Genomic DNA, 27,512 nt, shown 5'->3' on the forward strand with positions numbered 1-27,512 from the left:
TTTATCAAAATATTCTATTTTTCATTTCATCAAATTTATATATTTTGGAATGTGCTATCTTTCTAAAGACACAATAACATGATATACAAATAAACATTACAGAAAATATATACCATAATATTCATTTGTAAAAAAAATAATAGAAATTAACATAATTGTAGATCAATCAACTTACATACATGTACAGAGATTCAACAATAACAATAGAAAAAAGTGAATGAATGTAATGATAGCATCAACTGTGTAAATAATCAAAAATGATTGTATAATGAGTCCAAGATGTAATATAACATTTTGAATAGTCATGCATTAAGAAAGAGCTACTTAAATTTGGTTGTTTCAATAATCTTTGGGTGTATACATTTTCAGATTCAATATTTTATTAAAATATTGAATCTGAATTTGTACTGTATGCCATTTATACAATAGGAGTTTTATAATTTCAGAGGTGAACTAGATAAGATTATATTTCAAGTTTATATAAATTTATCCAAATAAATATTATGAAAAAATGTCAAAATATCCAAGGTTAACCCCAAAAAGGAAATATTGTCATTTAAAATTGCATGTGACAACAATATGATTAAACAATGGTACAAATTTGTTTTTTTTTTTTATAAAATTACTATAGAAACAATACAAATTCTAGAAATGGATTACATTTGAAAAAAGTAAAGGGTTTTTACGATGCACACATATAAAATGAATCAAGCACACAAGAAATGCACTGGTATACACAAAACACAGATATGTAAGTAGTTTAACCATACACATGAGAAATGATTACAGTCACATACAACTACCTACAATGATGTCAAATTATCACATTGTCATTAGTTCTACTCACTGTCATGGTCAGTACTATGAAAGACATTCACCAAATGATAGACTAATCTAACCAATTAAGTTGCCATAGTTTGGATATATATGTATAAAGTAAAAAGTTTGACATAGTAAGATGGTTGTCAAGGGTGAAAAGCAACACGCCTGAGGTTTGCTTTATCACTGAACAGATAAACAAAAATTTGCAGAAATTATCCTTCAAGTCCTTTTTAAAGACTGGATATGTTCACATATTGTTCATAAATCAATTTTACCAACAAAAAAAAATGAGATTAGTATATCATTTTTAATTGACAATTTTCATATCCTAAAATAATATTTCTAAAACAATCAATTTCATTAATTTTCTTTATAAACTAGTTTTTAATGGAAATCTCATTTTTAAAAAAAATATTAATACAACAATTCATATAATAAAGTAATAATTCTATGCTGTTTTTAAGACTCCTTATTCAGGAACAGTTATATATACTACACAAGTGCTATTAGAAAAAAAAGATCAACTTTATACCTTGAATGTATCAGTAACATGACTGACGAATTGACTTAATTAAATACTAGTACAATATGTCAAATTGGTAAGTAAATATATTGAACTTACCAGATACATTTATTTTACAAAAATAAAAGATAATTTGGTAGTTAGGCTCTCCTTATTACAGGCTGAAAATATGTTTAATAAATAAATACTGGCACATATAAAGCAGCAATAACACACTGATTGGTTTTGGTTATAAAAATATCACATAGCTAAAGCAGTTGTAATAAATTGATATGATATTATAACATAAACTTCAAAGTTCAATTATTTAAAAAGAAAATGGAGGAAAATCCATGAATTAAAGCAAATATTTTGGTCCAAATATTTAATCACAAAAAATGTCATACAAAAAATCATATGAAAGATGAAAATTAACCTAAACTTGCTGTTTTAAAAAGTATAAAGCATTTGTACTGGTATCAGATGAGCATGTTACATGAGATCCTGACCATCACCATTTTGATATTTAAATCATTTAAACATTTTATCACATTTTGATTGTCTATTATAGTATATACAGCAGTCTGTTATACATCAACAAGTTTTCTATGGAATTAATTTTCATGTTTTTGTAAAATTTCATATATAGATTCCAAGTAACCATATAAACCATAGAAGGTACTCACTTATGACCAATTCTGTACAAAAGTGACTCTTTAATGACAATTCTACAGAAAATTAAGATGTCATTAGTAATCATGATATGTGATAACAGAAATTATCTGCATGAAAAAAACACTCAATGTCACAAGATTGAAGATGATCATCATTTTTAAATTAATTACTCAGACAGACACATTTTTTAACGGGAAAGCCAAACACAAACACACGTATTCCTATTTTTCACTTTAACTGAATGCATGTGCAATTCTCAAATCACAAAATCTACATTAAAATGCCCTTTACAATATACCCAGAGTAACATTTCCTTTGTTGTGCAAAATCCTTGTCTTTACTAAGAATCTAAAAATCTTCAATGCACTGTGAATAGCAACCCACAACACTGAAAGTAGAACTTTTTTCAATGGTGCAAAAACTTCAAAATCTAGTAATTCAGTATTTTTTTAAAACACTTTTGAACTTAATAAAAAGATTTTTTTGGTTTGTTTTTGCTCATCTTCTAAATTAGTTTCAAGGACTGATGAACATTACACATGAGTGGTTATACATTTGTACATGTACTTTGAAAAATAACAGACAAAGTCTACATTTTCAAAACCAATCAAAAGTTACCACCATTTTAGCTTTAGAATATAGAAAAAAGATAATATTTCACAGTGGTATGAGATGAAATAAATTTCTCCTTTCAAAAAATAAAGACATAGTTTAGAATAACCTTCTAGCTGCATATATAACCGGTCATCAACCCAATGATTCAGGCAAAGCTGTCAATCCATTCCAATATTGTAAAATATACATCTTTATCTTATAAGGCACTGAATAATACATTATCCCAAAATACAGATAACTAAAAAATCATTGCAATGTTTCTTAACTAATGTAAATTATGCAAATAAAATAAGTTCAAAAGTTGTAAAGCTTTAAAATAATTCATTTATTTCTATCAATATATAATTTCTGTGACAATGCAAATTAACATTACTTTATACATGTATGTTACAAAGTTAATTTTAAAATAAATTTATTTATTACAGAATTTACCTGATACTGTTGCATTTACCTGAATTAAGCATTTAAAAGTAAATTTTGGAATAATTCATACTACAAAAGCTACAAATTAAAGAAAAACAAAAACAGCCCAGATGTACAAAAAGTTCAACAAAATCTTATGAATTTGTCTATTTTCCCGTATTTTTAAAAGTAAGAATGTATTAATATCACTTTTTACATTTCATTGCACAAGAACTTACAATGTTGATGTCTAATTCCTTCTACCCTTAAAACTACTACTACATGCATTACACTGTAGGATGATTTTTACAGAAGAAAAACAGATCCAAAACAATAAATTTCATTTTCAATTTCCTTCTTCTTGTATCTTTCTATACAGATCTCAAATCACAGATGTCTTCCGCATAATTATTATCGAATCCCTGAAGTCATAATTGAACATTCTACAAATCTTTCTTCTGCCAAGATGATCACCCAAGGACTTGAATGTCTTGCTTCTGATGAACACATTCAATTTGACAGGAAAATCTGTCTAGTTAATGTTGCTAGATTTCCATGGTTACTATGACTTGCCCTTTTTAACATCATGGAAATCATCACGGACAATTTCCGTAACGCCTCCATAATTCACTTTGAATTGTTTATTACCCCAGAAAACTGTCTGTGGTCGCCAAATGGCTTCTAAATATATAACAGTACTTATTAATTCTCTAAAGAACCAACAGAAGACAAACATGGGTACAGAGAATAACAGAGGTCCATTCTGAAAAATAAAGGAAATACAAGTAAAAGAAAAGTAGAATCACACTGAATTCCTGTAAGACATCAATCAATTAAGAATCTCCATACTTAGAAAGAAATGACAAAATTACAATAATAAACGCACACAATCATTTCTGAATTTTTGGTACTTCAATACACATACAAAGACATTTACTTTTGTAAACCTTGGGATACTGGCCTTGCATATAAATGGAGAAAATACTTTTGTTTATGAATCTAGATGTTATTTTAAGTTCATTAAACATTCATTAAAAAGCTATAATGCTAGAAACTACCAATAGTTGTCAGAGTTAATCCATTTAAAACTTGCTTAGGCTTAATTTTTGAAGCCAGTCCCTTTTTGTGTAATTCTTTTCTAGAAAAGCTGAGGATGCTTATCCTACTGGTTTACCTGGTCCATGCTCCCAGTTTTTAGTGGTGTCCGAGTTGCTCATTTGCTTTTGTTACTTTGTATGTATGATTTTAGTTACTTCATATTCTTTGTTGTGTATGTCTGTTTTCCACGTCTGGTCTTTGTCCTGGATTACATTCTTTTGATTACCGCTAGAAACTTGGTTCCCTTGATTACTCTTTCAAACTAGCTTGTACAATGAAATTTTACTATCCTTTTGAAAATTTAAGCTCAATCTGATTTACCTCACAGAGATAATACCCTATTGCTCATAAGACACATACCTGATATCTCTTCAGGAGTATATAATCTGATGTTAAGAACATGGAGAAGTGGAAAATGAGGGTATAATACATGCTGATGTTGAAGAAATGACTAAGACTGAGAGATACTAGAATTCCTAATGGAATCATGTCACAGACAGGCTCTAAAACTCCACTGACAAATACCATCATGTTAAGTCGTAGTCTCAACCATCTATAATGTTAAAGGATACAATATTTAAGAAATAAAATAACAATGAATAGTCTTTCCCTACATCAACATATCAAAATGCTTTAATGCTAGTTTACTTTGCTTTTTTTCAAATTCAATGGTACAGACACAGAACATATATTGTTTTTAAAGCACCATGTGTTCTTATACTTTAATTTCTTTAAGCTCTTGATGGAAGTACATGTAATTTATACTAGTGTAATTCCTTACAACCACACTGAGATTTCTCTGTCTTGCACTCACAATGGTGTATATAAAGAATACAAACATTGGTTTATTTACTTCTTTTAAAGCCATTTCAACATACCTGACCATTCTATCCTTGTAGAAATAAATAGATGATGAGGGAATATTTTGCTGGGCAGGGTATGCTGACATCACTAATTTGTAGCCTCTGCAAAAAGAAGATAATTGTAATACACTTAGTATTTCTGAAACATGAAATGGTTTAAAAGTATTAAATTTACTACTATTGTACTAACATGTATTTTTGCAGTGTAAATATTTTCACTAATTTCATGATCAGTAATTTAACACGAAAATAACTACTTGTTAACAAGCTTAAGGTACATTTCATCATAATACAGAAATGCATGAAAATCACCAACCATAAAATTAAGTAACCGCAAAAATAAATAAAATAACAGCAGTAAAATCAACTGATACCATATATTGGGAACTTTAGCATTTAGTGAAGACTTGATAATATGTATACTAAAATTGAATGAGTGTTATCAAATAAGTAAGCACTTCATTTCTCCCACTGTTAATGGTAGACTAAGGTTGACCTGGGACAATATACAGGTATCGAAAAGAAAAAAAAAACATTCAAAATTTACTAAGCCTAGTAGTAACAAACACATATATCAGTGAAAGGAAGATAACTCAGATTTGAACTTACTTGTCATGTAATTGTGTACACAGGAAGAAATCTTCAGCCAAATATTTTCCAAAGTAAATCAGCCCAGTAGGCATACATTCTTCAAGTACAGACTTCTTAAACAAATATGACATGCCTGTACAGCAGCACTGGCCTAGGAAATTGAATGCTGGGTAACATCTGCCGATCACACATCCAAAATGAATCTGAAAAACAATTGGTAAAAAACATTATTTTTTACAATAAATCAAAATTGTACACACATATATTTGCTGTAATTTAACAATGAACTAAGTTATAGTTACAGTAATTGAATATCAGTTCTTTGGTGTCAAACTTTTATTAACATATTAAAAGTTAATATTTTCAAATTTGTTTAAGCTGATGGTTCTATTTATTCACTACTACTTTGGAAATTTAAGGGATAAAAGAATAAAAGAATTTGAAACATCATTGAAAATATAATTAACTAGTATATATGACTAACGGTCAAGCACAAAATTGAGATGCAAGTACCATTCAAGTATTATTAATTTATTTACAATGGCATGTATTTACAGCACCAAAATTTCTTGGGCAACAAGGAAATCTCCTACAAAGATTCTATTAGTGGTAAGTAGTTGACTGTTGTAGCTGGACTATCATGCTGTCAGCTATGACCTACCCTAAGACCTTGTGTCAGAGTAAATTTCTCTACTCAAAACGTTTGGAGATATACCAAATGACAGATCGGAGAATGAAATATGATACACAAAGATATAATTAAATATCTTACTTTGTCAATGGTGCCAGCAAATCCAGGTATATCTGTGTAGAATGGCATCTGATGGACTAATGCTACACTTGGTTTCTGTAACTTACATGACAAATCCATAATAATATCTGATGAGGCTGAAAAATTATAAGTCATTTGTAATTCAAAATATCTACTCATCAAAGTACAATTCATTTCATTCAGGTTTGTAAATGATACATTGATATTTAATTCAATGGTGCATTTCAAAAACTAGGTGTATAATATCTGTGTAGTCATATCATGTGTAATTTTTCCCCCAGCCTCCCTTGTTACTTTTGTTGATTCTCAAATCACTCATGAATACAAAATGGATATAGTTATTTATTATATAAATAGCGATGTTTTATCGAATGTTCCAAGTGTAATAAATTTTGATAACTCACACTGTGAAATAAATTCGGTAATTTCACTCTCAGACTTTCTCCCGCCAAAATGTCACAACTTTTTATATCAATCCGCCAATCACAAAATTTACTATTCATGTTGAAAATATCGATAAAATATGAAGAAAATCTATATAATAAATAGGATAATCAATTGGTTATTGTGAATAACCAAAATATGATCACTTGTGCCAAGAACGCTTGAGGATTTAACTAATGCGCGGAACAAGTTCCGCACACTCGTTAAATCTTGGCGTTCTTCAGCACTCGTGACAATATTTTGGTTAGTCACTCTTTCCAACTAATTATCCTATTATTAAACTATAAAGAAACAATACATTATCATAATATTTACCTTTGATTCTGCTAGTGCTGACCCAGATGAAGTCATATTTAGCATTCCAATAACCTGGCGCCATATTGTTAACCATAGGATTCACACATCCTGGTCCTCCACCTATTCACAATAGTTAGTTAGTTATAAGATAGTCATACATATGACTAAGATACGAATACTGGTACACTAATTTGATGGGTACTCTGTATGAAGCAGATGACAACAATAGCTGTCACAAGAGTTACTAAGGATAATAATTAAATCATTTGTATCCTCTATCTACATCTCTTCACCATTTTTAAAATGTTGCCCTAACAGACATTCAGCTATTGTTTAAAAAGTGATTCAATTTTTCAGACATTATTTCATCATTCAAAAATATAATAGAATACCTTAGTTAACATCAGTTGATTAATGACATTCATACATAAAGCAAGGATTGAATCTTAGAATTTATTCCATTAGCTAAATTTAGCATGTACAGTTGTTATCAAAATTTGCATTCGCTAAATTTAAGTTGCTTGTTTTATTTTTAGATTTATCTACAATACATATAGAATTCCATTAGCAAATTTTAGCAATTGGAAATAATTTCAACTAGCAAAATTTTAACTTGCATTTAGCAAGTATTTCCCCTCAATTTGATGGCTGTAAATGACTGATAATGAAAAAAAATAATAACTAAATGTTTCAATTATCGTACTAAACCAGAAAATATGTTGACAAGTTTCCTGAGGATATTAATCATTTTTTAAAACATTCAATAAACTAGATTTTTGTTTATGTATTGTTAATATTTTTGTAAAGCAGATTTCTTTTAGAGTAAAGAAAAAACCTTTTGAAATCTGAAATCATTAAGTTTTATAGTTCATGATACAGAGCTAAAATGCATGGAAATTTTCCTTAGAGAGTAATGTGCAATCAAAGATTCCACTTTAAAATGTCCCCAAATGAAGAGAAGATAATAATGTTCTTACATAACTGATATAATGATAGAAAATGCACAATTGAATACAGATCAATATACAAAGCAACTAGCTGGTAGGTGGTGATACATTCTAAAAATTTGGGAAAATTTGTATTGCTGCAATACATTCAACAAATCAAGGAGATATTATGACAGAATAGTAGAGCTGAATAGGTCAAGAAATGTAATACTAACTGATTAAACAGGAAATAAAAATGAAAGAAAACTGTATTTCAAAAGAATTGATCTATCTTTCTTGAGCATAAATCTGTATTAGAAATTTCTGAAGAGCACTGAATATATTTGGGATAAAAATTTATACAATTGTTTTGTTACTACAATGTATTCTTACTAGGACATGTATCCACTGCAATCAAAAATGTCATATTGTCATGTTCACTGTCATGAAAAAAGTGTCAATCTTATTAATATCCATATGAGGTTAATTTTCCCTGCTTTTAATCAATAATTACCAGTAAAGAGAGTACAGTCTACATCTGGATATTTCTTCCTGAGTTTATCAACTACTGGTATTGCTTCATCATCATCAGTTTGGCAACAAAGCAAAAGCTCAAACTACAAAAGATAATTTGAAGAGGTTTATAGGTGTGTCTTGTTGAGTAAAGTATGAACAAGATTTTCTGGAACAATTAGAATAATATACCTGTAGTACATGTAGTAGTCTTAACTTGTGCACATGTGTTTTTCACAGCGGCAGAAATGACATTCATATGTATATTATTTTAAACAAAACAGTAAATTGTACTTGTCTAACATTAAAATAACATTCTAATTAAGTTATTCTATGAACAATTTATTCAATTTATAATTGGAGATGAAATATGACAAAATTAGATTGGAATGAAATATGATTCTATGAGTGCTATTTTTCCAAGACAAATTCAAACTGTGAGGGGCATGATTTGTTGTAACTTGTTAAAAGCAAAAACAGTTTTCATCATGACAATAGTATGCCTAAACAACATGGAAATGCTAACCATATGTATGATCTATTGTGTAAGCCCCAGTTCTAGGCTTTAGTAAGATCAGTTTCTAATGAATAACAATACAGTCTGCTATTGACAGAAATGTTACGACAACTGTTAGCCAAATCAATTGTTCTGGAATAGCTAAGTAATCTTAACTTCTGAATGAAATTCTTGAACATCATCAAAATCAGTTGTATCAACAATCTCCTTGTAATAAATTAAGATATCTAGACAAGCTTAATCAGGGAGTTAATAGAACTGAATGAGTCGACTTCATAAAATATGGATGACTGAATTGATTCTGTATTGGCTATATTTTAATCATCTATTGATCTCTACAGTTGCAGGACAATTAAATAGCAGTTTACGTATTATGCTGGATGTCTGTCACTTTCCAAAGAATCTATACAATGATGTCTGGTAAACATGCATCGAATAAAGTGAAAAAAATAATCATAATTGATAACAGTGTAAAAGAACCAATTAAAACTATAAAAAGCATACATCGATGTACCATGTAATTCTGCTTTGAAACAACAGGTATTTCTGTTACCTTAAAATAAAATATTGTTTCTGTTTTTATTTCAATGGTTCGATAAAGTTGTGTAGGTGTGTTGAGTTTGGTTTTAGAGAATGTCATAAAACTGTTAGTTAATCAACGGATGTTATTCTTTGCTTGGATTTAAATGTCATGATATAAAAATTTGTATCCCACTCCTCAAATCCCCACAGGTATTGGTTTTCAATTTAATGGACTTGATTTTCGTGATGGGCATCAACACTTAGTTGTATTACTATAGTGCACACAAAGGAAATTAATCTCATTAGAGTTTCCCTAAGGTTTCATTGTTTTCAATTTATATAGGTTTGTATTGAGATTGTCAACACACAAGTATGAATGCAGTATTTTCAATAATCTCTTTATAGTGAGAATTTCAAACATCTTAAGAATTTTTTTTTTATTTTTCTAGGAGTCAAACATTAATAAATACAAAAAAAACCTACAAAACTAAGGGTTAAGTTGTCAAGAGGAAGTTGATGTCGTTTTAAGCTGAAATGATCCTATCCTACAATATGCAAACCTAAATAATACTTCTGCTAAAATATTAAGTGGCTGTGATAAGAAAAACTGTAACAAGAAGTTTTGGCTGGAGGAACATACTGACTGACACCATGCTCACTATATACCTCATGCAAAGCGATGGATGTAATGAAATTCTGATACCTTGGGATAATTGAGGCTAAAATGACTCTCAAGGTTTTCTTCAAGTAAGGCATCAACTCCCATTAATGGTTTAAGGATAGAAATTCCAGGGAGATAATCATGTGTAAGCAATGGCTCTTCCTTCTTATGGAAATGGCAATACCTGGAAAAAAGATAAATGATTAATATTTAACAGTTTATTATTAGACATACTCAAAGAAAGATGTCGAAATTCAGCAAAAATAGGTTTTCTCTCATTTGAATGTTGTACAGAAATTACACTGCAACACAATTATCACAAACTGTATGAAATTGAAGTAAAATGTACATATGGAATTGTTCATGAAGTTGAATCCAATAGCTAGTTACCTGAAGAGACAGTCTGATATTTATCTAGAGATCCCTTACATCATTTTTGACAGAATTTCAAAAATATGAATATTACAAAACCAGACTCCATCTGGTTATCACCAATATTTGTACATTGCAACTCCATATCTGCCAGCTCACATTTCATTATTAAGTCGTACCCCCCCCCCCCCCACCCCCAAGGACCCATTAGAAGAAATGATAACTACATTTCAAGTCTAGACTGACATCAAGATGAAGGAATATCAGTTTGCACTTATTATCTGATTTTAGGTTTCTTTTAACACTAAGTATGAACTTCATATTGGGTTAATTTATTATTTCAAGTTAATTTAATTGACTGTAAAGTTTTAACAATTAGAAATGGTTTGAAGTACATGTACTTATCAGGAAATACAGTATGTCTATACTATGACCCAACAACTTTTTGTAGTATCATGAGTGTCTTGAAGTTCAGTCACAATTGCAAGTTAGTAAATTATCCTCTCGTCCCAGACCGAACTATGAAGCTTAAAATATATTTTACTTGTAGGATTCGAGGGTCAAGGTAGTTACATATTAAAACTTTAATGACAAAGCCTACTTCCCACGAAAATCCTAAGCAAAAATTTATCATATAAAGAAGTTTAAATAAACATAATTTAAATTCTTAACTCATTTTATAACATACAAGAAACCTCAAATTAATCTTCTTACACCTTAAAAGGGTATCACTTAGTAATTGTTTAACTGAAGGTGAAAGTACTGTATCACCTTGAAACAAATCACTAGGTAAAGTGACACACTATTGTGTCTTAAGATACCCAAATGTGTCCTGACATCAATAAAACAATGTCTCAATGACATTCAACTAAGGACCATATTTCAAAGACTGTAACACAATCTCTAATTTACAACCATTGCATAGTATAAAGTTACCTTCCATGGGAAAAAGAAAAATTATGGTTACTTAGAAGACAAGTAGAAGTAAGTTTTATCCCCGATCTCCACAAAAAAAAATACTATACAGGGACATCTCAATAATTGTCTTTAAAGACAAATTATTGTTGAATACAGGTGATTGCTAAAATAAATTTGACTCAGCGTATTTTGACCTTAAAAGTCCCATAAAAACTGATTATCATTTCTGAAATCACCAAATCTTTTCTGTTTTGTTTGATAGTATTATTACAGTACTGAGATCATATTTTACATTAAAAATAGATGTGGAGTAAAACTAGAATAGAAATATAAAGACAAGATAGAGTTCAACCCTTATGTTCAAACTAAGATGTTTTGGTAAATAATTGGATTTGTGATCAAGAAGGTTGTGGCACATGCACACTCGCACACACAAACACATACACACACTGTACAACAGATCAGGCTAAAGCTATATACCAAATTTCAAATCAAGAAAAATGATTTTTAAGTATTTGTAAAAATGTTTTTGTACAGACAGCAGTAACATTTAATGTACACAGGAAAAATTGCAACATAAGTTTTTCATATGTTATAAAACCCCTGAAAATTACATGATCCTGACTAAGGAATTAATTTATGAAAAACAGTTCAGTATAAATAATTATGGTATTTATATGTTTTCAATATGATTTCATATTTGAAAGAGTATGGTTTTTATATAATACTTAAATACATATGACTTCATGTATTTTTAAAGGCACAAAAACACACGTTTACTAAAGTGTTGCTGAACATATGTTTCCATGTGTTTTAAACTTTGTACCATATACTTTATGGAAGCTGCATGAAGATAGTTTTCATCTTTACATATTTGTTAGTATCCTTATCACAACTGACTTTTTACACATGTGTTAACCTTACACATGTAATTCAATAACATGACAATTTATACAAATTATCAAACATGAAATTTTCTGCTGAGGATGTTTTTTGCTTTGGCAAAAACATTTTCTGTAAACTCCCAAAATGTATCCTTAGCTCCACATGCCCCCTAAACATGAATAACTTAACCACTTAAATAGGTATATATAATTATTGAACCATTTGATACTATTTACTTAATGCAACATCTTTGTGCAAAGTTTGTTTAAAATCAAAGAATATGTTAGCTAGACATAGTTTTAGAGACAAATATACAGACTGACAGACTGGATGAATCTTCAAGCATCCCAACCAAACACAGTAAGGAGAAGTAAAAGAAATAGGCAGTATCTATTTCAGAGGTAAGACTTACCCTCCTACATGATTGATGACCTGGATAACCAAGGCAAATGTATACAGAATCAGTGGAATAATGGCTAAGATGAAGGTCACATAGGACCAAGTCTGTTCATCTATCCAGTACATCTGAAAAAAGTCAAGCTGTTTATTTCTCAAACAAGAACTAAAAAATACACATTTTAGGTCATTATTGATTTTATAGCTACATATTCATCATCAATATGGACAAATTTATGTTATTTTTTCCCCTTTATACAGGCCTAATTACAAGTACATGTATATCGTAACAATACATAACTGACAAATTTTGTTTGCAAAACAATACATAAACATTATTTACATTTCCTTTAAACAAACCAAAGATGTTTCATAAAAAATAAAATTATTTCGCTTAACATGGACATGATGAATGTCTGCTGTATGATAGTAATATAGAAAGTTGTTCATTATAGTAATTAAAAAAAAAATGATAATAATTTAAGTCTCAAATAATTTAAATTATCTATAAAAAAAATTACACCATTTTTACCTTTTTAACTACTAGTATCGAAGACACCAATATATATGAGATATGCACTAGTTACCGATTAAAATGTTTTTGTTTTAATTGGACAAAACATACCAAAGAACACATCCCATTTGACAGAATCTTAATCTCCTTACATCATTACTATGTAAAGTGGCATCTTGTATCCTGACGGATCATCGGAAGTTTTTAATATCACAACTGAAGTATCAATTTCCCCTTCAAAGCTGGACAGATATTTAGAATAAAGTTTTCAGTATTGGTATTAATATAAAATAGTCTTTTCATACATTTTCATATTACTACGAAACCTTCCATATCTTATATTAATGCATAAACTTAATAATTCCAATAAAAAATATGGTACATATTCTGTTCACTACTTTAATTACCATATAGTGGTAAAGCCCTAAATATTGATGTTTTCAAAAATAAAAGCTTGACAAATTGAGTTATTTCCCTATTTTCAAATCTCTGATACTCATATAACCAAAGACTGTTCAAAATATATTCATTTTGGGAAAGAAAACAATTCAACCCAAGCAAAACTAAGTTTTACAGTCCTTTCCTTCAAAATTCTCAATGACTAGCCCGAATAATAGAGGACTATAGGATTCAACTAGCCTGAAACAAGAAACATACACATCATTTCACTAGCCGGAATAATAGAGGACTATAGGATTCAACTAGCCTGAAAAAGAAACATACACATCATTTCACTGGCCAGAATAATAGAGGACTATAGCCTGAAACAAGATTCATACAAATCATTTCACTAGTCTGAATCAATTTTTACTAGCCCCAGGCTTTGGGCTAGTGGCTAAAGGTGAGCACTGGGTTTATATGATATATATGACTATGATGACTGGCCAAGGAACCAAAAAGATGAAGAACAAGTACATGTTTATATCATGGGATTGGTATGTCAAGGCCAAATTACACAAAACTTGAATATTGTAGCCCAAATCAAAATTTGCTTAGTATGCACTTTAATTCTAATTCTCCATACCATACATAGGTAGATTCAATAATGAATACTTCAGAGATTAAACAGTATAAATATTGAGAAATGATTAAATCTCTTAAGTAAACAAAGTGTTATATACTAGCTAATTTTAAAATAATTAGATAAATAGATGTCCTAAAGCCCGAGGACACGGCAAATTCTCCCTTTCTACTTCACATCAACAGTTAGAAATGCTTGAACTCCCTAGTTATTTCTTACCATACAATTACATAATAAAATCCACAATATTTATATGTTGAAACACACTCACTGAGAAAGTTCCGTACAAACTCAAAAATGTATGATAAAAATTAAAATAATTCTGTAAGAATTAGGTATTACATGTACATGTTCTGGTATGTTTTAAATTCTATTCCAAGGCTAACTTAAAACCAAAAATCTTAAATAGGTAGGATTATTACATCACTGCATCATGCAGCACATGTTTCTAGCAAGCAATCATATTATAATAATCAAGAAGTATGTTTTCATTAATTTAAGTTTATTCAATTAGTTCAAGACTAATATGTCACAAAATCAGCTAACTTACATTTGTTAGACTAGAAACGTTTCTTAAACTCCAAGACTGAATATGGAAGTCGCTGTCTAAATGGCTGAGACGCTCCGTAGCTACAGTTGGGAAATAACTATAGGAAAAGGACGGTGCAAAGTAGACACATAACCAGGCAAAGATGAGGGCTATAGCAGGTACACCAAGACACTGAAACAGCAGTATGGACATCACTGAAATGAAAAACAGGGTCACTATTAATGGCTGGAAGAAAAATCATATACTGCAAACCAACTTATTTTTGTCAGCAATTTATTCTCACTCATTTTGTGAGCATGGTAAAATTGTGAAAATAAACTGCCACAAATATGTTCCTTCTTTATGAAATACATACTGAACAACGAGTTGGGAGCAACAAATTAAATCAATATCATGACACATGAAAATAAGTTGATTTACAGTAGAATATGAACTGTTTTCAAAAATAAAAGTGCAAATGAATGTTGCCTACTGGAGATACTGACACATAGATTTTGGTTACGTTCTACTGCAGAAAGAATACAGGAAAACTTCCCACTGAGGGGGCTGGGCACTTCTATCACATTTATCACATTCCAGTCGATAATGTCCCTTTAAAATAAGAATTTTTTTAAAATGAATGTTAAAGAATGGCCCATTTTATTTTTAATGATCACTAAAAATGGCACATTCTAAAACACTGAGCCATATGGTACTACATGTATGACTAGGGTAAAAAAATAATAAAGTATATCTACCAACAAAAGGGAATGACATGAAAACATAAAAACTGTTAAAGTGGAACATCATGTATAAAAATGACACATAAAGCCATTACATAGAGTATATATAAATTTTCTGAGTATACCTGCAATAGACACTTCATATTAAAAAAAACATAACTAAACTTAGTTAATTCATGTGTAAATATTGTTGTGATTTAACACTGGTATGGTCATGAATGATATACATTTGACTTCATCTTTACAAAGCCTTTTATGACAGATTTTCACACTCTAATAAATAAAACACCTACATTCTTTCATAATTTAAAATTTAAAATTTTACAATTATGAATTATTATCTTATAAACTCCTCTGGAGACATTAAACTATAGAATGTAACTTAACATTAGTCTCTTTTCTCTTGTGATAATATCTTAACTATAGGCTGAAATAACTTTGTGCAGAGGTCAGATTTCACGTAAATGGTAGAACAATGGACGTATTCTTAGTGAGATTTCACAAAGGGCATTCTAGACAGTTTATAAGGTGCAGACAACCTGAGGTTTTTAATTCTGGTCCAGTGGGTTTATTAAATGGTATTTTCTTGGCTTCAACAAACTGATTAGGAACATTTACAGTAGTTCTTATGGAGAGTAATGGTCATTCAGGGACAAAAATTAGCAGTCGCCCAGTCGCCCATGGTTACTAGATTTTGAGCTGGGCTACCAAACTTTTGAGTAAAATTTAGTTGAACATATAGAAAATAGTAAACAAAAATATGGTCTTCGTTATCAGGTTGTATTTCCTAATTTTTACCCCTGTCATTTCTGTCTAAAGAAGAAATAGACTTTAACATCTGACTGTTAGTTCAGAAGGCACATTTCAGTGAAGCCACTGTAAATGACTACCCAGTATAAATTGAACTTTATACATGTATATATGCTCTACACAAGAACAAAGATTTCCATTAACTGGTACATGTAGTAAAATCATGATAATGAAAACTATGAATATTCAATCTAATTGTTTGACTTACATTGTCAATAAGGATTTAACATATATGAGGAGGAAATAAATATTGGTCAGTTTTCATTGGCATTTTCTAAGAAATGGGAAGCTGGGTCATCTAGCCAACTACCCCTTCCCTGCAATGCAATAAGCAGATCGCTATTGAAGACCTTCTTAAATAAAAATACCGATAATTTATTAGTGCATCACATTTTCTTTTCAACATGACCATTTTATGTATACATTTTTATAGTATATGAGCTGCTGTATTTGATGTGAAATATCAATAACAATTCATCACATGGAATATTCTTGCAACATTAGTCTAAATTGCAATGATTCTTTCTTCAAACAAAATATGGAAAACAAAAGTTGGTTTAAACTTTTTAAACTGAAAAACACAAGTTTCAGCATTATTGATATCTTTATCATAAATGTTTCAAGTCATTTAGTGCAACATTATCCATGTGCTTATGTGTAAATTTCAACTGTTACTAATTCAATCAAAGACCAATTGATTATATTATATTATGGAAGAAATGGTACTTATAGACTGTACGATTTATGTGTACAAGATGGTAAATATTACCTTGACAATTAAATTTCTCGAATGACTTTTCTATCTTTACTTTCACTACACTCCTTCAGAAAGATAAAAACATTCTATAAGTCCTATGATCTGAAAGTATCTTTGGTCTTCTTTATTCTACTGTATGTATATAGAATGATACTACTTCACTTTAGGTGCGCTTAAATCTGAAAAAAAAATCACATTTAACATTAAATACATATTCTAAGTAATCAATGTTGCTTACCTGTATAGTTTATTCTATATTATGTAATTATGTAATGTTTTTGGTCTCTTAACAATCATACATTTACTAGTGTGGTTTGGACCATCGATTTATTAATGACTTTTTCTTGTATAAACTCTCAACAAATAGTTGTATGAAGGGATTGGGTTTAACTTGATCCATTCATCAGTAGGGTTCAAATTAACACTGGTCCAAGGTCTGGGATCCTCAATTTCTGAGCTGAGACTGTTGAAATTTTATTTACCTAGGTGCTGGACCTACCATACTATACATCTACATCTTAATGAAGACATTTCACTTTACATTTACATCTTATTGAAGATCTTAATGAACTTATTTTACTTTACATCTAAATCTTATTGAAGACATTTCACTTCACATCTACATCATATTGAAGACATTTCACTTTACATCTACATCTTATTGAGGACATTTCACTTCGTTTCAGACTTTTCACTAATAAATTACTAATACAGACTGATAAGACTTTTCACTCTTCAAAGTAAACCCATGATCAGCATAAAGCAAGTTTATTAGCTAATTAAATAATAGTGAATAAATACTGGAGAAAGGTTCACATGTCCAGTCCATAAGAGAACTATTACTGAGCAGCCATCTTTTCCTAGATTCATTGTGGACTTTTTCCTCATACTCACAACTGATTCTAAAGCCCATTATGCTAACATATTATTAATTCAAGTCAAAGCAACAAGACTGACATCTGCTAGTATATGAAGATATCCCAACAGTAATTGATGATATTGTTCTATCATAATGAGTACTGTTGCTCAATTAGAATATTACGGTACAGTTTTGTTTTCTCTCATATCACATCCCATTACGACCATAAGGCTTCCTTATATTCCAGTGAACAAAGGTTTTTATGGGTTATGTTATAAGTTACACGGAAAAATTTACTTTACAATATTCATATGTTCCTACAATTAATGTAATTCAGTTCATCATTTTTTTTTAGTAAAAATTCAAAACTTTATGCATATGAGAAGCATAAAACTAAGAATCCATAAAACACCTTTCTTAAAATTAGTCGTCAATCATTTCGGGAGTGGATGGATGCTGTTCATTATATATTTTACCACATATTTGTTATACATACTTTCATTTCATTCACAAAAGATCAATATCACATATCCTACTTGAGAATTCTGTCAATAGGTTTGAATTCCATTAGTGACTGGAATATTGTCACAAATTAAAGGTATGAAGAAGTTGCAATGCTGATGGTACAAACAAGAGGTATCAATGGACAAAACAATGCTAAAATCAACAGAACAATAACAAAGGATGAGTGGTACAGAAAGGAACCAGAAAGCCAGAACCACAGACAAATAGAACTCATCCTACTAATAACAAGGGGTTTAATTTATGTGCTCTAAGAAGACAAACAGTTCCTGCTTCTTGTAAGACATCCACTGTGCTGCTCTTGTCTGTTTTCTACTGAGCCCTACCTAGAAAATCGGTATCAAAAACAAAGTGTAAGAATTGAGCATTAAACCTAAGACACCCTGCCGCACAATGATGAAAAAAGGTGTGGCAAAATATTCAAAATGGCCTAACTTAAAAACTAAATATTCAATTTAAAAAAAATTGAACTAAACTTGTATTTTATGGTACTAAACAAAGTGCAATGGTTCAGTTATCATCCGGAAACCGGTGGGGGTGAATAGACAGATGGACATGCAACTTTTTTTCGGAGGGTATCACATAATACTAAATTTTACCTGGTGAGAATTGCAAGAAAGAACATTACTGTTAATACTATATAGCCAAGACATGGATCTGCATGTTTTTTTTTTAACTCAAAGAGCTACATTGTGTGTTTAGTTTTAGACATAAAAATCAAAAACAGCAGAAAAATATAAATATAAAACATTAAATCTAACATTAATTTTTGTGACATATGGTCAGGACAAACATTTATCTATCAGATAATATTTTCTGAGTAATAGACGTGATGCTAAAAATAAAATCAGTATCAAGAATCCAGGTGTAGGTGTATTATTTTACTGTATCATATTTTCTGCCTATAAAACAAATACTGACCTACAAAATGTACAAACATGACATATCCAGTCAATTTAGTAAAGTTTTGATCATGTAAAATTCTACAAGTGTTGACACAGAGCAAATAAAAAGATTCCATTTCATTACTTCAATATAAAACACACTGTCAATCAATAATCATTCATTTTAAGATATAATTCACATAAAATTCTCCTTACGTAAAGCTATGAATTTGAAACCTGTACCTTTTTGTAAAATAAACTAGCTGCCTTCAACTTAAATTTCCAAATATTCAATCCTATCAATGGCCGAAATATTGAACTATAATGCATGGATGACTAACTTCCACTTGATCTTTGGAAATATTGGTAAATTTAGTTCTGACTCAAACAAGGAACCCCAAAATCAATATAGGTAAACTAAAGAAATGCCAAATCATATTTAAATATGCTTACCTTTGTAGTGAACAAATGGTGTGTAACACATTTATCAGATATTTATATATACAATGGCTATGTTGGAATACAGTAATCTACATGTACATGTTGACAATCAAGCAGTAAATGTATAATTCCATTTTAATTATTCATTAGGCACACACTCTTAATTAAATTTATATCCCTTATTTTTTAATCAGGTATTAACATAGCTTACACTATGGCAGGAATAAACATGTCACCTACCTCTAGGCTCAGTTGGAAAAATCAATTAATATAATTAATATAATTGATTGATTTTGTTTACTTTTAAGGTGTCAAATGACATTTTATAAAAAAAAAAAAAAAGCCATTACTATTATAATGTTATAATGTAATTATTTGGTTGTAAGTAAATGTACAATCTCACGTTTACTACTTTTATTTATGTTACTGATTAACCTTATCAAATACAAACAATTCTGATTCATTGTTTACCTTAGTCAACACTCCTAGTGGTGTGATCATGGCCATGTAAGATTATCCAACAAAATGTTCTTATACCAAGTGTTCACACACTCAGCAACTGCATATTACACTACCACTATAAATAGAAGATAGCTAGTATTTCTAATACTTGTCCTATGTATTAATTAAAACCTGACAATAAATTACTAATACAGACTGATAAGCAGTTCAGTCATGCATTAATGCTGCCAATGTGGCCCTTTATTAGATAATATTTTTTCAATTTCATGGAAAAACAATGTTAAGAATCACTAAAATGTTAAAAACACTAGATCTAAACCTAAAACACCCTAACAATCCTAGCCTTATCTTGGCTTACAAGTACTCAGAGCCTTTTAAGACCCTCATAAGTGCCTATGTAACATTTGTTCAATACCATTGATAATATACACTACCTTTCGAAATAGAATTCTTTGAATTATCCACATTTTATAGTAACATAAATTTACATTTAGAACATTTTAATTTTAAAACATGTTTAAATAAATTGCAAGGCTTCAACAAAAAGTCTTGAAACATCAACCAGTATTGAATATTTTTATTGATTAATGGAATAAACAGGATCTAGGAGACAATGGACAACTAATGAAGAAAAAATGTTGATCATCCGCCAATAGATCCATTAAATTAATACTTATGAAAAGAGATGAATGCTCTTAAAATTGTCCCTTAGATCATACCTGTCAATTAGGTCAATATCTACACTACTGTAAATTAAAAAAAAAATGCTGTTATGTTTTCATTGACTTAATTATAACTTACTATCAGAATGCATGATGTAATTTTTTTTAAAAGACGGTTAATTACAAAAAGCTACAGCTTCTAAATTAACAGTAAAGTTACAACATTGTACAAGTAGTTGATTCACACAGCTTTTTTTTTTAACATTCGCATTCACTTAATTAAAATATGAAGAAGTCATCCATATGTATAACAACATTTTAACATCAGATTAAGCAGAAACATAATACAGATTTAAAAACTTCTTAAAATTCCTAACTAAAACAGGGCAAATGAAAAAGGAATAGATATTAGGCTATTAAGGGTTTCCTAGTCGTTCATTAGACCTATGGGTGGTTTTGATCTGACATTTTATCCTGGTGGGGTTGTTGTCCCTTGACATATCCAACACATTCATTCTTGTTAATATATACTTAAAAAGCAATGTCTAATTATTGGAAGAGAGACAAAATATTCAATAAATATTAAAAAAAAATATGTCTAAATATTTATATGCTTGACCCCCTTAATGTTCATTTAAACAAAATCAAATCCCTTTAGTTCTCAGTGTTCATTTAGTTAAAATCAGATAACAACATAAAATATAAAAATGTATAATCATAACCTATAAAACAAGTATCTACACTGTACACTGAGTAAATTTGTCACTTACATATATCTACAACCAAAACTGTCTACACTGAGTAAATTTGTCACTTACATATATCTACAACCAAAACTGTCTACACTGAGTAAATTCGTCACTTACATATATCTACAACCAAAACTGTCTACACTGAGTAAATTTGTCACTTACATGTATCTACAACCAAAACTGTCTACACTGAGTAAATTTGTCACTTACATGTATATCAAAGCATTTTTTATATTCCAATACCAAATAGAAAGCTTACCTTGAATTTTTATGTAATCTATATAAAGTATCCTGAAATTTCTAAACTCCAAATTTAAAAAATTGACTGATTTCTGAAAGTCCCCGTGGTAAAGGTTAAAGAACAACCTGATTTACCTGAGCAAACAGGTAACAATATAGATTTCAACGGTGAGAATTTCTTGGTCACATGATCATTTCTAATTCTATCAATGAGAAGACATGATTAATCTTTTAAAAATTTACGAGTAATAGTAATTGCTAGTAAACAGAACACACCACAGGTATTACATACCAGGTAGAAATGTAGGTAGGGAATCAATGTACCAGTCATCTTTTGAAATCTATTCAATAAATTGACTAAAATATCACAAGACATTTCAATACTTTCAAAAAATTTCCATTTATATTCATATTCATAATTCAGTCAATGAACAAACATTCTATTATGAAATTTTTAATACATTTATATGGTCAATACCAAGTAAAATATTGTACAACACCAATTTAAGTATTTAAATTACGGATGTTCCAGAATCTCTTCCCACATCCTTTAAAAGACTCATGACCTATGGAGTCTAGACCCTTCCATCACTTAAACAGATGCTAAAATAAAGGACTTTTTGTTTTCACTAGATAAACTTCTGACATTAAATCTCACCTGCTTTATGAATTATCACTTTGGAAGTTATCTTCAAACCCTGCTTTTTTTACTATATCACTATTCATCAGAATGTTGTCTACATGGTCATTTTGCTTTGCATATTTTTTTTTATTTCCTGAGCTTTCTGTCAAACAAAGGATATTAATTTAAAAAAAAACCAAATAAATCAAACAAAAACAAACAAAAAAACACTAACAACTATAACGCAAACTCAAGTTTATACTGAGAGCAGTTGGACAATCACATAATATCATGAGTAGATTTACCAAGAATCAAATCACTTTTGATAACTTTTCAAGTATTTGTCAAGTATCGCCATCAGGATCATTTTAAAATTAATTTCAATCTCCTCAGTCAATCAATACAGTTACATGTAATAAATGGATTTTGTTTAAAAGTAAAAGTTTTTTTCATAATTTTATAACCATTAACATGTAGTTCAGCTTTTCATACTTTCATTCTACAATTTTCAAAAGACATTTTATTTTTACTTATGAATATAATGAATTAGTAACATTCCCTTCATATTTTATAAAGAAAAATTTGTAAATCAATTTATCATAGGTGAAATCATTTTCTAAATCTTTGTTTAAAATAAAAAAAATGATTTGCATTTTATCTGTTCAGAATACTTTACAATGCTTTAGATAGCACAACTGGATTTAGAATAGTTTATGTACATTGAAGTAGAACATTTTTAAAAATCATATAAACTTAATTCATACTGGTCCATCTTTGCTACCCATCCCTGAATTGTAACCTTGAGCTAGCAACGACAGAACTAGTCAGACATCTTCAAATTGTCAAGTCTCATTTTTTCCAATGTCCTCATAACACAAAAAACACAGCAGCCTTGACATCATGGGAATAACTGGTCAGTATGACATCATGGGAATAACTGGTCAGCATGACATTATGGGAATAATTAGTCAGCATGACATCATGGGAATAACTGGTCAGTATGACATTTGTTTTTTTTTCTACTAAAATAAGCATGGAGTTGTACGAATTGTCATGGCAGGCATATTTGTGTTAGTTAAACCCCTACTTGTACAGGGATTTAATATCAGACAGCATCCAAAATCACTTATAAAGTATGCTTCATCTACACAAAGGCACACACAAAATTTGAGATCAATCCATTTATTGGGAGCCAAAATATTGTAAAGAAGTTCAGACAGACAGGAAGACACAGTATTTCCAATATACCACCATTCATTGAGTGGGGGTACCTAAATTCTACCCTTTTAACATAAGTATACATTTTAATATATCTTTAAAAATTCAATAACTTAAACAAAATTTTGACATAAAAATGTCATAGATTATACTTAAAATAATATTAAATTGAAGATTACTACAGACAGTACAGACATACATTGTAGGTCTACATCAGTATTATTTTAAGATTACCTAAAAAGTAATAGTAAAGGGATATTATCTCTTGTTGAATATATAATGCTTGAGCAGGCCATGTGACAGAAAATACTATATTAACTTAGCCGTAGACTCATAACCCTGATTTTCTGATATTGTGTACCAGTATATACATGTAGTGTGCAATATCAAAATTCTACTGTTTGCATATAATCCTATATGCTATTTATGTTCAACTTTGTAGATGGTACTACCTGTCAGATTAACAAAAAAACAACACCCCACAGACTAATGCATTAAGGTACATGTACATGATGACTGAATCAAATAGCTAGCCTTCAAACTAAAACAAAGAATTACAAAACACATCCAATCAAAACAATAAAAATATTACAGAAATGTCAGAGACAACAGTTAAAACCAAGCAGTCAAATTAAGACAAATAAAACAAAACAGAACATTCCACTATATAAATACTGACTAAGAGTCCCACTCATGGAAAGGTTTTATTAACACTTCCAAGAATGAATAAATTATACAGAACCAATATTCATAAGGCTATTTTTACAAAATACACAAATTCCAAAAAGGGAGACAACTTCTATGCAATGTGCAGTGCACTTTCTTTTGTAAGTACCAGGTGTGCACAAATCAATTGTTTGAAAATTGAGGAACATGAATATGAAAGGGTAGTACAAACCAGTGCATAGAGATGACAACTAAAATCACACTGAGCACTTCAAAACAGGATGTATGTTTTTATCTAAAATAGATAACATTTTCATAGTCATCTCTAAACAATTATGACAAACATCTTCTCGTACACAAAATGAAAGATGAGTAAATGATTTGATTATTGATATAGTATTTTGAGAGAAATCCATCAAATATGTCAACAGTGTAATACACTGAGTGTATCTATCATTACCTCTACCATCCTTGAATGGGTAATTCTGAATTCCCACAGCTATTATTATTTTTTTTTTTTAACATGCTGCACATGTATGTTGAGCCACAGTGCTATTTGGCACTGTTGTAGTAGCAAAAATGTTTGTTACTTTATATGATTCATTGGTTATCACCTGATATCCTTTCCGAACCTATATGTATAAAAGATATATCAATGGAACCGGGATTCTAGTGGAAATCAAAAGAATATAATTTTAGGGACAAAGACCTGACATGCAAAACAGACATACATTTAGGTTACAGACCACCAATTCAACCAATGAGCATTTGGAACGTACGCAAAAATAGTCCTACGCAGAAATTACCCCTGTTCCTCATAGTGCTGTGAAAAAAGTTCTCATCTTATTTAAAAAATTTAAACAGTTTCTGAAAGGAAAAACATTTCTGTACATTTTATAGGCGCATTTTGCTTCTTGTGATGTGAAGCCTAATCTCCATAATGATTTCTAAATATACCCCTATCTTGTGAAAACACTGGGATTTCCCATGCTATTTATAGACACTTCACTTCCGGTGACCAGTACTGCACTGCAAGTCTGCTAACCCCATATGCCATTCTGAGGATTGTGAGCTGACATATGTAGAATCATGCTGTTATATAGTCCTCTGCAGGTTAAAGTTAAGGTAAAATCAAGAGAAGCCATTGAATATTGTGAAATTAGCATGGAAGCCTATGGGAAGTGGAATTAGTGGTTTCTAGCCTACACAACAAAAACATAAAACAACCAAAATAATACATGTATGTACAAAGCAACAAAAGTAAACGAGCAACTCAGACTTCACTAAAAAATGGGAGCATGAAGTACATAACATAGTATAGTAATTGATTTCAGCCAAGTTTTCAACTTCAGAACTAAAATTTAGTCCTAGCATATTAATTACCAAGTGTCTCCAGTTTGACATGTAGGCAAACTCAAAACTGCATTAAGTCATGGTAAAGAAAAGTCTACAGAAAATTCAAAGTTAAATGAGACTATTTCTTTTAAATTATTTCAACAAACTTGGTTTCTTTTTTACCTCAACGTCTACTGGTATGCTAATATAGCATTTCCTATGTCTATACAGGGTCTTATATACACTCGCTGGTCTATTTCTATTAAATTTGAAAAGTATATCCTCTGCTGAAAGGATATTAAAAATTCCCACTTATAACTAAAATATGACATTTTTCGAATTCGTTACATTAAAAATGGGTACAAAAAACACCGTTTCAGAGGTGGTTCCAAAAATGTGTGGTTAACCCTATTTCAACTTCAAGATTTAAATATGGCATTTCCTTATATATACCTATCTTGTCCTACAATGTATATAGATAGCCTTTCTTTTTTTTTAATTTCAACGTCCTTGACTATTCATTAGGAATGTATAATTTTTTTGTGTAACTTTCTTAGTTTCACTGTGATGTGTATTACCTGATTCCCGTTTGTAAATATCGTGAAGAGAATCACGTCAAACGTCAACCTCGCACCTGTAAAAGTTCTATGAGTGCTGCTTCGTGCTCGTGCTGATATAACTTGTGACACGAACCAAATTTGCAGAAAACCTCAAATAGTTTTGATCTGTAAGTACGATATTATTATTCGACATTAGTAGACAATATATTAGTCTGGTTGATGATATTACCGTGAAGTACGGCACAGGGTGTTTATAGATTGTTCTACAAATCATGAAATGTATCTAAATAGTGTGAGTGGCCGTTCATTTCAAAACCACAGTGGTCAAAACAGGGTTATTTTCATATAGATGTTATTTTCTATCTTGAGACTTCTCACAACTATTTAGATACTTTTTACAAGTATTATATATGATACGCAGATACTCATAATGGCAACCAAATGCACGGTATGTGTAGGACAAAGTGCATGAAGTAGATGATGCATGTTAGCACATTCTCTTATCCTAAATGCATAGATCTGTATACATGTATTCTAAGTGAACACTATTATGGTATAAATAAAATAATGGAATGCTAGAACACTTTTGTTTGTGATATCATTACTTGAATATAAATAGTTGGAATGGCAGGTGTGCTAACACAATGACCAACTGTAGAAAAGCTATAGCCACTATCTATTGAACTGAATAAAACTGGTCTGCGAATGGCATACCTGAAACCATGGCACGGCCTCATGGCTAAGCCTTGGTTTTGATCTGACCTAGATTTTGGCTTGGCCTAGTCTAATCCCCAGTTTTGGTTTAGTCGGAGTAAACATATATTGGATTGGCCTCACAGATATTTTGAAAGCCTGGTTTGACCTAAACATATTTTGACCTCTAATTTTTGTTCTACATTTAATCAGAGTTTATAGGTTTTAAATCTTATTTTTTACACATTTGTCCATTGACCCTAAATAATCGTCCTTATGACTGTTAACTGAACTTCTATTCAGTGTTGCAGTTTTAAACTGAGGTACAGTTTACATGCATGTAAAAGTTTAAGCACTTTATTGCAGTTACACGTATAAATCGGGCATCGTCCTTTTACGCCAAATGGATAAAAAAATCGTAGTGAAATTGC

At 30.1% G+C, this 27,512-nt stretch overlaps 1 protein-coding gene across 8 annotated transcripts; it reads right to left on the reverse strand.

Annotated features, from left to right (window-relative positions):
- LOC148622180 (ceramide glucosyltransferase-B-like) lies at window positions 1-26,459 on the reverse strand. Of its 8 annotated transcripts, XM_088571807.1 has the most exons (14): window positions 26,407-26,427; window positions 22,646-22,772; window positions 20,343-20,448; window positions 17,178-17,344; window positions 14,877-15,070; window positions 12,808-12,920; window positions 10,263-10,404; window positions 8,522-8,624; window positions 7,100-7,201; window positions 6,341-6,456; window positions 5,587-5,771; window positions 4,993-5,079; window positions 4,475-4,667; window positions 1-3,779 (listed from the first exon to the last, which is right to left on the reverse strand). In XM_088571807.1, exons 5-14 carry the CDS (start codon window positions 15,066-15,068, stop codon window positions 3,579-3,581), a joined length of 1,434 nt encoding a protein of 477 aa, XP_088427933.1. In that variant the 5' UTR covers window positions 15,069-15,070; window positions 17,178-17,344; window positions 20,343-20,448; window positions 22,646-22,772; window positions 26,407-26,427; the 3' UTR covers window positions 1-3,578. The 8 variants fall into 8 exon arrangements, with proteins under 8 accessions (XP_088427933.1, XP_088427934.1, XP_088427935.1 ...); XM_088571808.1 differs by lacking the exon at window positions 20,343-20,448 and having other exon boundaries at window positions 26,407-26,440; XM_088571809.1 differs by lacking the exons at window positions 22,646-22,772; window positions 26,407-26,427 and adding an exon at window positions 22,007-22,132.
- Between the last annotated feature and the right edge of the window lie 1,053 nt (window positions 26,460-27,512).

The sequence above is a fragment of the Perna viridis genome, chromosome 3 (genome assembly GCF_037379345.1).
Source record: "Perna viridis isolate PV_CMFRI_1.1 ecotype Kerala chromosome 3, ASM3737934v1, whole genome shotgun sequence".
Lineage (NCBI taxonomy): Eukaryota > Metazoa > Mollusca > Bivalvia > Mytilida > Mytilidae > Perna > Perna viridis.